Genomic DNA, 15,880 nt, shown 5'->3' with positions numbered 1-15,880 from the left:
CTAAGTGGGGAGAATTAGTTGTGTTGTGATACCCACCTATATTATGCATGCTTGAATTAACCTTGATGTCAGGCTGAAACTGGCCCACTATGGCTTGTTGACTGTAATTTTGATTGTGATTTATTTTAGTATTACTATTAATAGTATATGGTATATAATCATTATGGGTATCATGCATAAAGCTAGCCATGGTATGATCTATGTGAAAATGTTGAGGGTCTTTACAACTTATGTTAGGGTTTGGTAAGTTGTCTTTTTGTGTCAGATGTGACTTACTTTCCCCTACTATTGTTTGTACATTGTTAATATCATTTTTAGTAAATAAGAAATTGTTCTGAGTTGTGATGGCCAAATCTGAATTTGGTGAAAAACATGGATCAATTTGACTGGTATGGTAAGACCCACTTAAACTTATGTTAGGTTGATGTGTATGACTGACCGAAAGGTCGTTATTCTTGTTCTCGAGGACGCCAATGAAACCAGAGGAGGTTGGCATGCCAACTTCCAAGGGTTTGTTTAGGAGGGTCAATGGTTGACTCATGGCTAAGAGATCTTTGGCTCTGAATGCGAGCACTCTTAGCCCGAGTTTGAATCCTAGTGTCTGGAAGACACTCTGGATTTGGACTGATCCGTGACATAGTTTAAATTTACTTTAATAAAAATTATTTAATAATATAAAATACAAAGCAGTTGGGATAGATTTATATACTAAAAACTTAATAGTAAACCAATTTGTAACAAAATATAAAAAACTTAAAATGAATAAAGTAGTTAAAATTAGACAAAAATTATAATTAAAAACTCAGGTATGAAAAAATCAATAAAATTTTATAAACTGTTATAAAATTTTATACAATGTTAACAAAATTCAAGAAAATACTTAAATTTGTCTAAAAACAATTTAAGTATCTTGCTTATAAAAAAAGTCAATAAAATTAGTCACTAGCACACATGGAAAAGGTGATTCTACTGGAAGACAATAAACTTCACTCCAATTCTTTCCTCAGAACTCAGACTACTCTCTCTAACAATGCCCCAAGCTTACAATAGTCCTTTCCTTGACTGAACTATTGTTATAGCAACAATTTCACATTTCTTGTACTATAACTTGTCAACATCTCATTTGTTGTTGTTTTTAGCTTTCCCAAGAACAAAGTGTTTCCAATTAAAAAATAGAAATTTGTCATTAAATAACGTATCGTTACAATTATTAAAAAAAAAAAAGCTCTGAATTCAGTTTTTTATTTGACTCATTATATTAATATTAATTCAATCCGTTTTTTTTTAAACTAGTACCAATTTTACCTAAATATACTCTGATATGCTTGAATTTTCGAATATGCAACATTTTTGTTTTTGTTTATATTCTTCACGCATGAATAAGTTTCTAAACAACAGTATAATTAACTAACATTGTTATGTGCAATTTAATATTTTATTTTTGCTTGAAAAGGTCGCAATCTCTTGCCACCGAAACTGGTCGCGAATAAAATATACAATTTGCATAAATCTATTTAACTCACGAAATATAAAATGGGGAAAGTTAGATTCTAACTTTTCTTATTTTATATTTTGTGAGTTAAAAAAGCTTGGCCTCGTTTTTGTACGGCAAGTGAAATCGGGCTGGTTTGAACTTAGGTCGCTCGTAGAAGAAAGAGCTAATCAAAAGCGTGTTGTTAATAATAAGTTTAACTACAAGGCAAATGTCAAATAACCTACTTCAAAACCGATCGACGCAAAATACTACAGAGCTTGAAAAGTTTATAAACAAAACGAATGTGTTCAAAGAACAGAAATTCTCGTCAAAATTTAACGAATTTGTTCCTCTGTTCAATTATCGCAAGCAAAAATTTGAGTCTAAGATCCAGTTCATAAGTACTAAGTTAGTTAAGACAAGTTTTTGATTATTTTTTAACTGTGAAAACAAAAAACCAAAATTTAAATTATCAAACTAAAAGTTTTTTATAGAATTTTGTAAAAATAACAAACTAATTCGTAAAATATTTTAAGATAGTTAACATCTGTATTCACACAGGCTTATTTTAAACTTAACTATGCTAAATATTTTTTTTTAGTTTTAATATATTCAAAACAAAAACTTTTGTAGGTTGATAAAGTTGGATTTCATAAACTAATTTGTGGTTTTTATTACATAGTTGCATGTTAATAATATGAACCTATGTTAACCCCCACTAAAAAAAGGGTAAACCATGTCATGATTGCTTACATCTACGTGGTGACATGGATCATTAACCGTATAATGGTAAGATTGGCAAATAACAATCATATCATTACATAGTGAAGCCAAAAGCAATCGCTTAGCTTTATTATGATTTTTATCTTATACTACTTATTTGTGTTAACCATATATATCTTATATTGTTAGTTTAAAGCTATTTTTTGTCAAAAAAAGTTTCTGTATCAATATAATCTAATATAACCGGTTATAATAGTTATTCTAATAATGAAATTATCTAGAAATTAGAGGCTTTTTCAGCCCTAGATGTTTAAAATGTTATCAGCATACCTTTTTAAAACAAATTACTACTTAAACTATTGATACTTTTATTAAAAAAAAATAACACGATTGTATTCTTAATTTACATTTACGACATAAACGTACTTAATATTAAAACAAGTTGTATGTATTTTTTTTAACAGTGTTCTTGTTTGTTAGAGAAGATTCAATTTTTGTACTCTGAACCTTCAAAGTATGCAATTATTTTTTAAACATTTAACTTATAACTTTTTTGAGATTTTAAAATACTATAACTTTAGGTATATTTTGCATTAAATATTACTTTTAAATCTTTTTTTTTTACAATTTAAATGAGTTTAAGCATATTTTCGATAGGTTTATCGTTTATAGAACTAAACCATTAAAAGAGAATGTTTTGATAAAAAAAAGTTACATCGCTTGTAGACTTGTGTGCTCAGAATACAATTTTAACTGTTAAGAAAAATTTCTTTGGTAACTACTAAAACTTCCATTTAGTTTTTGTAATACTTTACTAAGACACTATATTTTTTCAAGTTAATAATATTTTCTAAAGAAAGTAGTTATCCACGAGTCTCAGTTATAATCAAGTCTTCAAAATTTCTCAGGTGCTTTCAACTTCCAAAGGTTTATTAAAAAGAGAAGGGGGATTGTTCGTCGACTCTTGAATAAGTGACATTTTGCTCTGATTACGCGCTTTTTTCCTAATAGGTATCATTGTGTTTGGCAGACACTCTGGTGTTGGGCTACTAACACCAGACACTTAAATATTTTGTTTTAATGGAAAACTAGAATAAATAATCTTTTCAACAACTTTATAACTAGACTTAGTTAAGAATACAAAACAGTTGGGATATATATACGTTGTTTATAAAGTTTTCAAAAGATTAAGTACAATTGTGAAAATCAACTAAAAGCTTTTTACACAATGAAAAACTCAAAAGGAAAGCAGTTTAAAACAAAATACAAAAACTAAAAACAAAGAAATAAGTTGAATTTGGTAAATATAACACTAAAAAAACTTAAGTAAAAAAATCTATAAAATTTTATAACACTAAACATTTTAAACTCTTACTATAGGAAATTGGAATAAAAATGTAAATAAAACTAGCCATAAATAATTTTCTATGTTAAACAAAAACAACCTTTGATTGTAAATAAGAATCAGTAGTTGTCCAACAAGCAGTGGTGGATGATTCCAACGACTTAGGATCACGAATCATGTTTCTATCCACCATAATAAACAACAGCAAAAAATCATAAGTTCATGCAATTTAGTTGCAACTGTGTTTAATTTCATAAAAAACAAGATAAAATACAGCTAAAACGCTTTACAAGTTTTCTATTTTGTCAGGGTTTTTCTTTAAAACTTTTTAAAGTGACAAAATTGCTAGATGCCCATCAAACTGACGAATTAAACAAATATATTCATTGTAAAGGAAACGCAAGTAATACTTGATTTTTTTTAATGAAGTCAATTTAGTTTACTGTACGAGTTTATTAAAGAAACTGTACGGAGTTCAAAAATTTCAATTACTTGAAAATACATTTCTAAAATAATTTTACTCAAAGTTTCACATAAAAATTAAAATATTTTTTTTTCTTCAATTTATTTCGAGAACGCTCTTTTTTATATAATAGTGCGTGTTAGTTATTTACTAGGCGAAATAGTCTTTATCACTGTTTAACAGTAAGCTTATATACAAAAGACTAATAACTTATTTTGCACCGTAGGAACCTATCGTTTTAATCCCTTTGAAAAATTATAATTTGCTATCTCATAGACTAATAATGAATCAATAGATTGTAGTTCTGAAGTATTTTTTTCTAACTACTACATTCCCAAAAATTTTTTAAGTACTTATTTTTAAACTTAATTAACTACTAAAGATCTCTAGAGGGCAAGTGCTCAATTCCAACCACGATCAATCTACACCCGCGCAATTCCCACCCGATCAAGTCCGAGAAGCGCTTACCAACCAAGGAAAAGGGGTAAAAGTGGAAAAACAAAAAAAAATGTGTGGGAATTGTAAGTAGAACCTTTAGAGAATCTACTAAAGTGAAAATTAGTTTTGGTTTAAATTAAAGTACAGTGCTTCCTAGCTTATCCGGCCATGTTGGGCAAGTTTTTTTTTGTAAATAAGGCCGGTTAAACCTTTGGCCGAATAAGAACAAAATGTCGCTTTTTTTAATAATCTACCTCATTTTATTGTGCAATGCGTATAATTAAACGTATACTAAATTTTCTGCTAGTTTGATTTAACTATCTTAAACGAATCAAACAATTAAAACTTAAAAGAGACAAAAAAAATTGTTTGATAAATTTAAAATAAGTTTAAAGTTAACTAAACGAAAACATATTACACCGTAGAAAGTTCAACTTTTATCGGATCTCTTTATTAAAAAGAAAGAATGGAGGTTTGTTTCATAGAGCTTTCTCGTTTCTATGCATAAAACGCATGGAATTGGATGAGTTGTGACACACTTTCTAGTGTACCTTCTGGTTGACAACGATATTAAGCTAAATGATAATCCACTTTCTGCATGGCTTCAGCGTGAGAGAATGAACACTTAGGTAATTCGGGAATATAATTTTCGCCTTACCAATTGCAGGTATTTATTGTCACAACTTGTATTTTGCCTTTTTTGTTCCATTCGGCCGGCTGTGTACTAATGTTTTAGTATGTCTTGGCAACATTCTAAAGTATAATCCGGTTTCACCGCATAAAAATTTTGATATTCAGAGAAACCCTCGGTTTAATTTTCATTTATTTCTTATAGCGGGAAAACTATGAATTATAACACTATAAGAGTTTGTTAAGAATTATGACATCACAGAAACCTCTCGCATCTCTACGCACTCGAGACGTTACGCACTCTCGTTTAGTTACGCATTTTAGAATTCTAAAAAATTCAAAAACTAAAAATTTTAATTTTTTTAATATTGCACAAATTAGGTTTATTTAATATTTTTGAATTAAAATATGTTTTTAAATGCTAACTCACCTCTCTATATCTTTAGATTTTGTAAATTTATGTCCTTGACTAATTGATGAACATTTAGTTATACCTCATCATACCAGAAATTTTGTTAACAATACGAGATTAAGTTTATCCTTATGTGGACAAAGGTCAAATTATAAAAAAGTTGTAGTAACATAAACAGTTTTTTTTGAACATGTTTCTTATATCTTATAAATTTTTGTTCAAAAGAATAAATCCAGTACAGCACCAAATGCATATTTTTGTAAAAGACTGTAGAAACAAATTTTAGTATAGACATCACACAGTTTCTTAATTGTAAACAAATGCTTAATTATAAATTGAACTTGCTAAGTACACTAGAATATAATTGTTAAGTATCAAGTAAGTGACATATAAATAAAGATAAAATCTACTTGCTATTAAAAATAGTAAAATTTTTCTACAAATATTATTGTTTTATATAAATTTAAATCCTTTTTTAAATAGATTTATCTTTTGTTTTCATGTTTATAAATAAAGTAAACAAATTGTTAAAAGTTGAAAAGTCCCCAGTCTGCTTTTAACTAGAAGCAATATCAAAAAACAGTCATTATAGTAAGTATATTTGGTACCTCTCGTATCTTTACGCATTTTTTTCTGTGGACACAATGTGCGTAAATAAGTGGGAGGTTACTGTACTATAAACTGTTTGCTTGGATATTGAAATCAATTAAGACAAGTAATTAAAGTAAAATATTGGTTTTAGATCAACTAAATAAATCTACTTTCCGATTTAAACTGGCTGCATAAGCGAGGAAGCACTGCACTGGTAGTTCTAAGACAAAATTTGTTGTGATTGATAAAAATTTTTTCGTAAAGCAAAGATATACAAGAATTTCTTTCTCTTTCGTCTAAAATTACTAAGTCAAGTTCGAAATCAAATGAACAAAAACTAAAGTTCTTGCAACTAAAGCTTCTTTAATGGACATACCTTAATTGTTGAAAGCATCCTTAGTCTACATTAGGTTTTAATTTCGTGAGTAATTTTACACCCACATCATCAAATTGTGCATTTGAAAATACTCATGCAATGTTTAAACTAAAATTCATTGAAACATTATATACTTCAATTTATTTTTGTAAGAATGTCATAAATTCACAGTTAAGTTTTTATTTTAAATAACCAAAAGTAATTCATCATAAAATACTTTTTTTTCAATTTTTCTTGAAAAGTAAGTTTTAGGAGTGTTAATTTATACACTGTTGTGAAATATGCCATTAGAAATTGTTTTTAATAAAACAAAAGTTTTTTTTTATAATTTTGTTTAAGATGTCAAATACATAGTGTAATTAAGTCAAAATTTTGTTTAATAAACTTAGAAATTTTTTTTTTATCAAAACAATATAATAGTATAGATACGACGTTATTATTACGAACCACCATTTATTTTATTTTTATCGTAATAAAAAGACAATAAAAAAAACACTACGGTTTTAACAAATATAAAAAATCTCAACTGTTAAAGTAAGTGATTTTTTCCAAAATTAAATTTTATTGGAAACATTTTGTACTTTCGTAAAGCTGCTTCGAGAAATTTTAAAGTTTTTGTAAGATAGATAATAAAAAGGTTTAAAACATAGCATTTTGTGTTATTACTAATTTTTGATTTAAAAGCATTTTAGCTTATAATAAAATAAAGCTTTCTAAATTTTGTCATTTTATTATACCTCATAGCAAAGCATCTATAAAACTAAAAATACTGTTAACCTACTGAAAAAAGATCTACTTTCTAGTTTTGACACTATATTTAATATAAACTAAACACGCCTTCTTAAGTATAAAATTTTAATTACTTATTGCTGTAACATTTTGAACCAAATAATATGTTATCTTTAATTTTTTAAAAAGTGTCTTAAAAAGTTATTAACAAAAGTACTCTTAAACATTCCAAACTACTGCAATAATAAACACCACCAAACAAAATTTATTAAACAAAAATAAGGGTAAAAATTATACTGAAAAACTAAAAATTTTTGATCATAAAAATTGATTTAACATTATTGTTTAATTTTAAAAGGTTTTCAATAAAATTTCACAATTGGTTTTTTATAAGCAGGTGCAAAACTAAAACTTAATTTCCTGTATCTATATTCCAACGATAAAAAATTGGCCTAGCATGAACTTGTGTAATGGAATTTTTCTCGTGTTTCAAGCGACTCAGTTTTGACCGTTCGCCGAGTTCTGACCTCCCCGCGAGGCGTTCTGACGGCCCCTTTTTTTCGGCATGGCCCTGACACCCTTCGTCGGCCGATTCAGCCGGGGATTTTCGTGCAGGCGGCTGTGGGCCAGCTTTTGCCGGTCGCTCGAAGGTTGGCTCGACTGCTGGTTGTTTTCAGCTGTCAAGTTGGTATTTTTGCGAGGTCGTCGCGACTTCTTGTTAGTCATCAGGCACCTCGACCACACTTTCGACATGTCTTTCTCGAACTTTTTTATGTCGCTGGCATCCTCACCACCTGATCATTTTTTTTGAAATCTCACTACATTGTTTTTTTAATTAAAAAATGCTAACAGAATATTTCTTGTTGAAAAAAAATTGAGATAATGCTTACTTTGCTCTAGAGTTGTGCGGACAATTTGCAAGTACTGAGCTTTTGTAACGCCGAATATGTCACACATGTTGCAAATAAGTTGTTTGTCCAAATCCTGTAATTTAGTAAATGTGCACTACTTGAAAATTAAAATTTACCACTTAACTTTTTTTTAACTATTGGTAAAAACTTTGTCTTTTGTTCAAATAAACCTTTTTTAAAACATACTTTAATATTATTTTGCGGACGTTAAAATTATTAAGTTTTTTATTCTTTACAAGACCTGTAAAGTTCTTTTTATTATTCTTTTTTTATTAAAAGTTATTAAGTTCTTTTTCAAGTTTTAGTAAAAGTTCTTTAAAAAAAGAACAGTATCTATTGGATTAGTTTTTTGATTGATATTTAATCCAAAAAATGTCTTTATACATCTGTGAGAACTAAATTTCTAATATAACTTTTTTTTTAAACAACGAATATGAAACTATTCATTTTTTACTTTTTGTAAGATCAATTTAAAAGAATAAGTTATTTTTTCTGTAACATTCAACCTTCTGTAAAAAATTTGTATCTACTGAGTATTTAGTGGCTTTACTTTTTAATTTCAATCTTTTTATTTTATACTTTAATCAATTTAAGAACCCACATAACTAAAACACTAGTACATTTTTTTATGCTAAGAATATATAAAAATCTCACATGCATGATATTTTCCAGCATTTTATCATAACAATTTTGAATTTTGTAAACTTCACTTTCAAACTGGTTTTCGCTTTTTAGCATTTTCATCTCTTCTATTTCTTCGGGATCATTTTCCAAAAATAACTTGCGAGCATTCTCAACATATTCGTCTTCTTTTGACCTTTTAGTTTCAATATCTTAATAAAATCTTCAAATCTAATATTTCTTACAAATGCTCATAAGGTTTTAAAAGTTGTGCGCTAGGGTGCATCTGTTGCCCATGAAAAATGAAAATTTTGGTATTTCGCAAAATTAATTTTTTATAGGTGGTAAATCACATAAACAGATAGTAGAAAAAAAAGCTTCCTAGCTATAAGCCTGTTAGAGCTAAAAACTTTTGAAATTTTTGTATTAAGTTGGTATATTAAAAAAGGCAAAAAAAGCCTATTTCACTAAAAATCTATCTTCTGCTACGGTTTTGGAGATAATTACCTCAAACTTTAAGGGAATGTTCCTTGCCATACTTAAAAAATTCTTTAGTTACAAAATTTAAAAAATAATAAAAATTTTACGCGAAAAAAAAAATCAGTTTTTTATTTTTATAATTTTAATAATTTTTCTATTATCTATTTTCTTAGAATTTGTTACTACAGAATTTTCTAAATATGACAATATACATTTCCTAAACGTTTGAGGTAATTGTTTCAAAAAACGTAGCAGAAGATAGATTTTTAGTGAAATAGGCTTTTTTTGCCTTTTTTAATATACCAACATAATACAAAATTTTCAAAAGTGTTCAACTCTAACAGGCTTATAGCTAGGAAGCTTTTTTTTGTGCTATCTATTTATGCGATTTACCACCTATAAAAAAATAACTTTGCGAAATTCCAAGGTCGGAAAACAGATGCACCCTATTGTGCACGAAAAAAGTATATGATCGAAAAACTTGATATCTATAGTTTAAAACATAATACTTTATGACTAATTTATCGTGTTTTAGTTTTTAGTTTTAATCAATTATTTATAACTACTTAGTAAAGGTATTAATCAAAAAACATAGAAAAATATATGCTTTATATTAGATAAACATCATATAATATCTAAGTTCAAAGCAAAATGCAACTCATAAAATTAGTGCGCACTTTCAAAATATTTGATATTTCAATTTATTTTTAAAGTACTGTAAAGAAGTTAGAAATTTTTATTATGTTTCATCAAATAACCGACTAATACTATAAAAAGACAGAAAGTTATAAGCCTAAATAAACAAATCCAAAAGTTAAAATAAGTTTTTAACTCAATAAGAAATACCGACTTGTCACTAATATGACCATTTTTTAACTGAAGGTTGCTTAAAATTTTTCTAATGGTTTCCGTCTTTTCTTCCTTTTTAAAATCCGTTTTAGATTTGTTTTCATCAGACTCTCTTCGTTTTCTTTCATCTCTTAATACCTGCAAATATCATTTTTAAGATGTAATAAATTAGTACATTTATCTGTAAACATATAATTACATTTTAAAATCAAGAGTCTTATTTTTGCTACTATGTACAAAGAACAAAACAGACATGTCTAAAAAAAGAAGACTTTTTGATGCAAACATATTTTTTCAAACTAATTTACTAAGAGTTATATCAAAACTATTTTCATATGATTTTTAATCGTATTTTCCTAAAATCCACCCCAACAATTTTAAAAATCAGTTACTACTTGTTGTACAAACTAATTTTAAAGTGTATATTTTACTGCGATTTATAACAGTTTTTTATTTTTAATGTCTCAAATTCCAGGTATTTCCAGGTTTTTTTAGCCTTAATTGTCAAATTCCAGTTTTTTGGCAACCCAGCAGCTTGTAAAAAAGTACACTCACCTAAAAGGAGTTATAACTTTATTTATTTTTAAATAAATAAGACATTAACTAGTTTAGTTTTTAAATTCGAATTTGCCAAACCTGAATCTTGAAGTCCTGCTCTCGCTCAATTCTAAATTTTTCCCTTTCAATTTTGTCCTTGTGGTCCATCATGACTTGTCTGTATCTCGCGTTGGCATTTTCCCTTTTACTTGGACTTTCATCTGACTTGTCTTTCAATTCGCATATTTTTTTCAAAAACGCTCTCTAATTAAGATAAGTATAAATTAATCAATAGGTAGAATTCTTATTTTTTGTACTCACCAGTATAGATATTTAGTGATCACAGTTCTCAGTGACAAACAATTTTGAACAAGTAGTGTCTTTTTTGCCTGCCATGATGTTTTTATGAGTTTTGTAATAATTACTCAACTTAAACTTAAAAATCATTGAGTATCAATAAAAAATACTTGCTTTAAGGCAGTAGGTAAAACAATTTAATTTACACAAGTTTGATGTTTACTTTATTTGTATGAGGACGTTTAGCTGAAAAACTACTCTTTAGATCCAAAAGAGCTGAAAAAAAACGAAGCGATGAGTATAACTTAGAAAATATAGATAGGCATGTTTTGTTAAAATGAGCTATAATATAATGCTTTCAAGTGAGAGATATTATACATAATCTATAGTAGCTTTTTAGTAAGACTAAAACACTTTAATATTACAAATTGGTATTTCGCAGATGACTAAGATACCAATAGATATATACAGCGCTTAAAAAAATTGTAAACAGTTTATGAACTATAAGAAATAAAATTTGCTGACTTCAATAGGTGCCTTATGTAAAGAAAAAAAGACGAAACAAGACTAAATATTTAAAAATTTGTTTAATCCCTAAGTTTTAAGCAACAACTTATTAACTTTAAAAAATAATAAATAGTTTTTTATTTTTAGTTTTTATTACTTTAGCTTTTACTTTTATTTCTTATATACTTTTTTTTTGCAAATTAAGTTTTTCTCAAAGAGCACTTGTGTGCATAAAATTAAAAAAAAACATATGAAAGTCATAGAAGGTAATTTGCTGTCTTGAAATGAAAAAAGACTGTAATGTTACTTAAAGTGTGTTTTATACAAAAATAAAGTACTAAATGCTACATAAACAAAATTTTTATGAACAATTTTTGTACCTAACCGAAATTTCATCATTTTACATATCAAAATTGTTTAAAATTTCAGGTTCTTCCATGTTTTTTAGTGATTTTAGTTAAAAACTCTAGTTTTTTCTGTTTTTATTTTTCAAATTTTATCAAATTCTAGGCTTTTTTTTGCCTAAGTTGTCAAACTCCAGGTTTTTCCAGAATTCCAGGTTTTTTTGGTAACCCTGAATTAAGTAACTATTTCAGTAATCAACATACTTCAACTGGGTTCTGTAAAAAAATAATTACTGTAATGAAAGTTTAGAAGCATAGAATAAAGTAGGTGTATACATGTTTTCATTAATTTTTTACATGTGTTCATTGATTGATTTTTTTTACAGAACCCAGTTGAAGTGTGTTTATTCGTTAACACACAGAAACATATGTTGGTACAATAAAGGAAGATTACAGTACAACTGGTTTTTATTTATATTCCAGTGAAGTTATTTCACTAAGATCTTTTGTTAGCAAACGATTAAACCTATACTTTTGAACAGTAATTTCAGTAATCAGAATTTTTGAATGAGAACTATAAATAAGAAACTGTATAACTTTAAAATAAGTTAAATTCTTGTTAAACTTGCTTAAATTTATGTTTAAACATTTCAATACAAAACAACTAGTTTTCACAAGAGAAAAAAAACAATTTCTCCAAAGAAATCAAAAGGACATGTATTTTTGAAAACTGACTTTTACAATTTCCATGCTGTCTAGGAACTCTTCATCGCTCTCATCGTCTTCTTCCTCCTCCTCCTCGTTTGCATTCATGTTCAACAAAAGCTTCACTTTTTCTTCGTTGGTTATTTCATGCGATATGTATTTGTGCTGTTTTTATATAAAACTACTTAACAAAAAAAATTGTACGTTAAATATTGTACAATAGCTCCAAACTTACGCGAAGGTGCTTGGAGTGTTCCCAATACGCTTGAAGTGAAAATATGTAAATGTCATCAAATCCTAGCACATGAGCCTGGGTAATCGCATTGAGAGCATGTTTCTGTGTAAAAAAGTTTAAGTTAAAAATAATTTTAATATGAAACAAACAACAATCTGCACATAGACAAAAAATCGGAAACACGTGGCCCACGGACCAACTACGGCCTTCAAAGAGCAAAACTGCGGCCCGCATGTTTTTATTTTTAGTGGTATGCAGCACGCGAAAGATAATTTTGTGGCCCGCGAGCATGTTGACGTTGCACGCTAAAAATTGTATTCTAAGTTGTTTATTTTGGTTAAAGTATTTTTTAACATTTTTGTTGTGTGCAAGTGATTCATTATTAGTAAATTTAACAATTGTATTTTATATTATTACATTTTTGTACTAGTTTTATACTAAATATGGTTGTAAAATATTTAGGTTAGTAAAATTTTTGAAGAAATAGAATACTTTAAATTAGTTTTCTATTTTTGAAAAGCATTCTAGATTAAAACATCTATATTGAAATTCTAAAGCTAGTTTATATAAGTTCCTTATTTTGAAATCTGCTATACTTTTGCTTAAAAATCTACAACTAGTTTCAAAAAATCATTTTCAAGTAGATATTATAATTATGAACAGAGCATTTTTAGTTTAGTATAAAAAAGTGAAAACGTATTTTATAGCACTTGAGATAAAGTAACTTTTTTACGTACTAATTGAAATTTTAAAAGTAAGGTTTAAATAAAAAAGAAGAACTTAAATTATTTTGGAAAAATTAAGAAAAAAATATAATTTTAGAAGTACTACTTCCAAAATAATTAATTACGATTAAAAAAATATAATTTTAAAGGTACAACTTCCAAAATAATTAATTACGATTAAGAAAATATAATTTTAGAAGTACAACTTCGAAAATAATTAATTACGATTAAGAAACTTAATTTTTCCAAAATAATTTGAGTTCTCCTTTTTTATTTAAACCTTACTTTTTAAATTTCAATTAGTACGTAAAAAAGTTACTCTATCTCAAGAAAGCTAATACAAGTGCTATAAAATGTTATTATTTTATACTTAAAATTAAAGATGATTGGTACGTCACTATATTATATGGTTTCACTTTTTTACATGGTTGCCACTCATCTAGATGAGAAAAATTTCCTGATTTTTCCTGACTTTTTACCAAAATTTTCCTGACTTTTCTAAATCAAACTCTTAAATTAAACTTATTCTAAAATACATAATCTAACACTTGAAACTATATAAAGCTTTCAATCTAGTTTTAATACAGGTTAAAAACAACAGTTTTTTGCTGAATTCTATCATCAAACTTCCAGTACATCACTTAAACCATCTGTGTATGATTGATGTTTGTAATAAACAGCTCTATCAGCAAAATACTTGTATTATTACCTTAAAAACACAGCTTGTCTGAAAAAAGACACAAATTTTTAGCATTTACTAGCATGAATGTATCTAGGTAAACTAACAACATATAAAGAAACTTTGTCATCTTTATATTTTTGAAAAAAATATAAAGATGTAAAGTAACACATTAACTTGTTACATAAAATACTAAACTAACTGCTTAGTTATAAAGAACTCAATTATTTACTTAAACAAAAAACACTTTGATTCTAAAATTATGCTAGATAAACTTTTGTGTATATACCACAGTTTCACTATGGAAGTGTCCTTGCTACAGATCATCAATACTAAAAAGCTTACAAAATCTGCTTGTTCAAGTAGGGTACTTGTTTAATATGTTAATAGAAAATTATTGCAGTTTTATAAAGGATACTTTTCTAATTTATACCAGATGATGGCATTGGAAATAAAATTAAATATTTTTGTAAATTTCTAGGAAAATTTTGGAATTTTTTTACTGACTTTAAAGGACTTTTACCATTTGAACGCTTTGGAAAACAAGGAATTTTGTAAATTTAAACTGACAAAATCTGACTTTCTTTTTTAAATTTTATCAAATTTCCTGACTTTTCCTGACTTTTTTTCAAAACCCCCCATTTTTTCCTGACTTTTCCTGACTTTTGTGATTTTTTTAAATTTTTCCTGACTTTTCCTGATTTCCTGACTTTTCCTGACCGAGTGGCAACCCTGTTTTTATACTAAACTAAAAATGCTCTGTTCATAATTATAATATCTACTTGAAAATTATCTTTTGAAACTATTTGTAGGTTTTTAAGCAAAAGTATTGCAGATTTCTTTTATAATTTTAGAAGTACAACTTCCAAAATAATTAATTACGATTAAGAAAAAGAAATCCAATAGAGAAAAATATACTGTGCTGGAAGGAAAGATTTAAGGTAATTTTAAATTGATTAGTATTCCTTAGTTTGAAAAAGTTTTATAAATTTTAGTATCTTCTAGCCAAGTAGTTAAGTACTTTTGTAATCACAATAACAATAGTGGTATTAGTACTTGATTAGCATTATTCATTTTAATTAGCCTTTATGAACTACATTTTCATTTTTAAAGTATTCAAGTTAGATTACTTAAGGCTAACTTTCTTGTCCCAAAATGTGGCTATGTTTGAAATATAAACAGCTTACTGAAAAGTTTAAACGTAAATTTTTGAAGTTCGCCTACTGTTGTTTTAGTAAAAGCAAATATTTTTAGTTTATTGATTTGAAAGATAGAAGAAATATTAGACACTTTAGCATAAGTAAGAAAGTGTTATATTCAAGTTATAAAAAGATTTATTAAATAGAGATTGATAGTTATTTAAAAATATAACAAAACACATTACATTTTTCTTAAATTTATTTGAGTACTTTCGTAATAAGAGGCTCATCAGAAATTGTATCTTACTAAGTTAAACTGAATTGAAATTCAAATAAAATTATACTGTTGAATAAAGTTTTAAAGTATAAAATGACGTAATAATCGAATGTTATAACTAACTAAAAGCTTATACTATAGAACTTTGCTGTACTTATAAAACTCGTTAGATTAGAATCAAACTAAAATAAACCAGCGATAAAAATGAAAATAAAACTACACTTAAATAAAATTTTAACGGGAAAGTAATTACAGTAACCTCTTGCTTATTTACGCACATTGGGTCCACCGAAAAAATGCGTCAAGATACGAGAGGTCGTAAAGATACGAGAGGTACCAAATATACTTACTCTTATGGCTGTTTTTGATATTGCTTCTAGTTAAAAGCAGACT

General features: G+C 27.1%; 1 protein-coding gene across 2 annotated transcripts in view; it reads right to left on the bottom strand.

The window, feature by feature from the left end:
* Positions 1–7,051: 7,051 nt before the first annotated feature.
* Positions 7,052–15,880, bottom strand: part of LOC145840438 (uncharacterized) — a 44,768-nt gene continuing 35,939 nt past the window's right edge. For both annotated transcript variants that reach the window (XM_082947700.1, XM_082947701.1), the window contains exons 15-21: positions 12,668–12,769; positions 12,463–12,597; positions 10,679–10,843; positions 10,044–10,180; positions 8,747–8,909; positions 8,072–8,165; positions 7,052–7,975 (exon numbers count right to left, since the gene is read on the bottom strand). In XM_082947700.1, coding sequence (XP_082803826.1) covers positions 7,680–7,975; positions 8,072–8,165; positions 8,747–8,909; positions 10,044–10,180; positions 10,679–10,843; positions 12,463–12,597; positions 12,668–12,769 — 1,092 coding nt within the window. In that variant the 3' untranslated portion in view covers positions 7,052–7,679. The remainder of the gene's footprint in view (positions 7,976–8,071; positions 8,166–8,746; positions 8,910–10,043; positions 10,181–10,678; positions 10,844–12,462; positions 12,598–12,667; positions 12,770–15,880) is intronic.

Source organism: Thalia democratica, chromosome 7 (genome assembly GCF_965202585.1).
Source record: "Thalia democratica chromosome 7, ktThaDemo2.hap1.1, whole genome shotgun sequence".
NCBI lineage: Eukaryota > Metazoa > Chordata > Thaliacea > Salpida > Salpidae > Thalia > Thalia democratica.
This window is presented reverse-complemented; position numbering and strand designations above follow the sequence as displayed.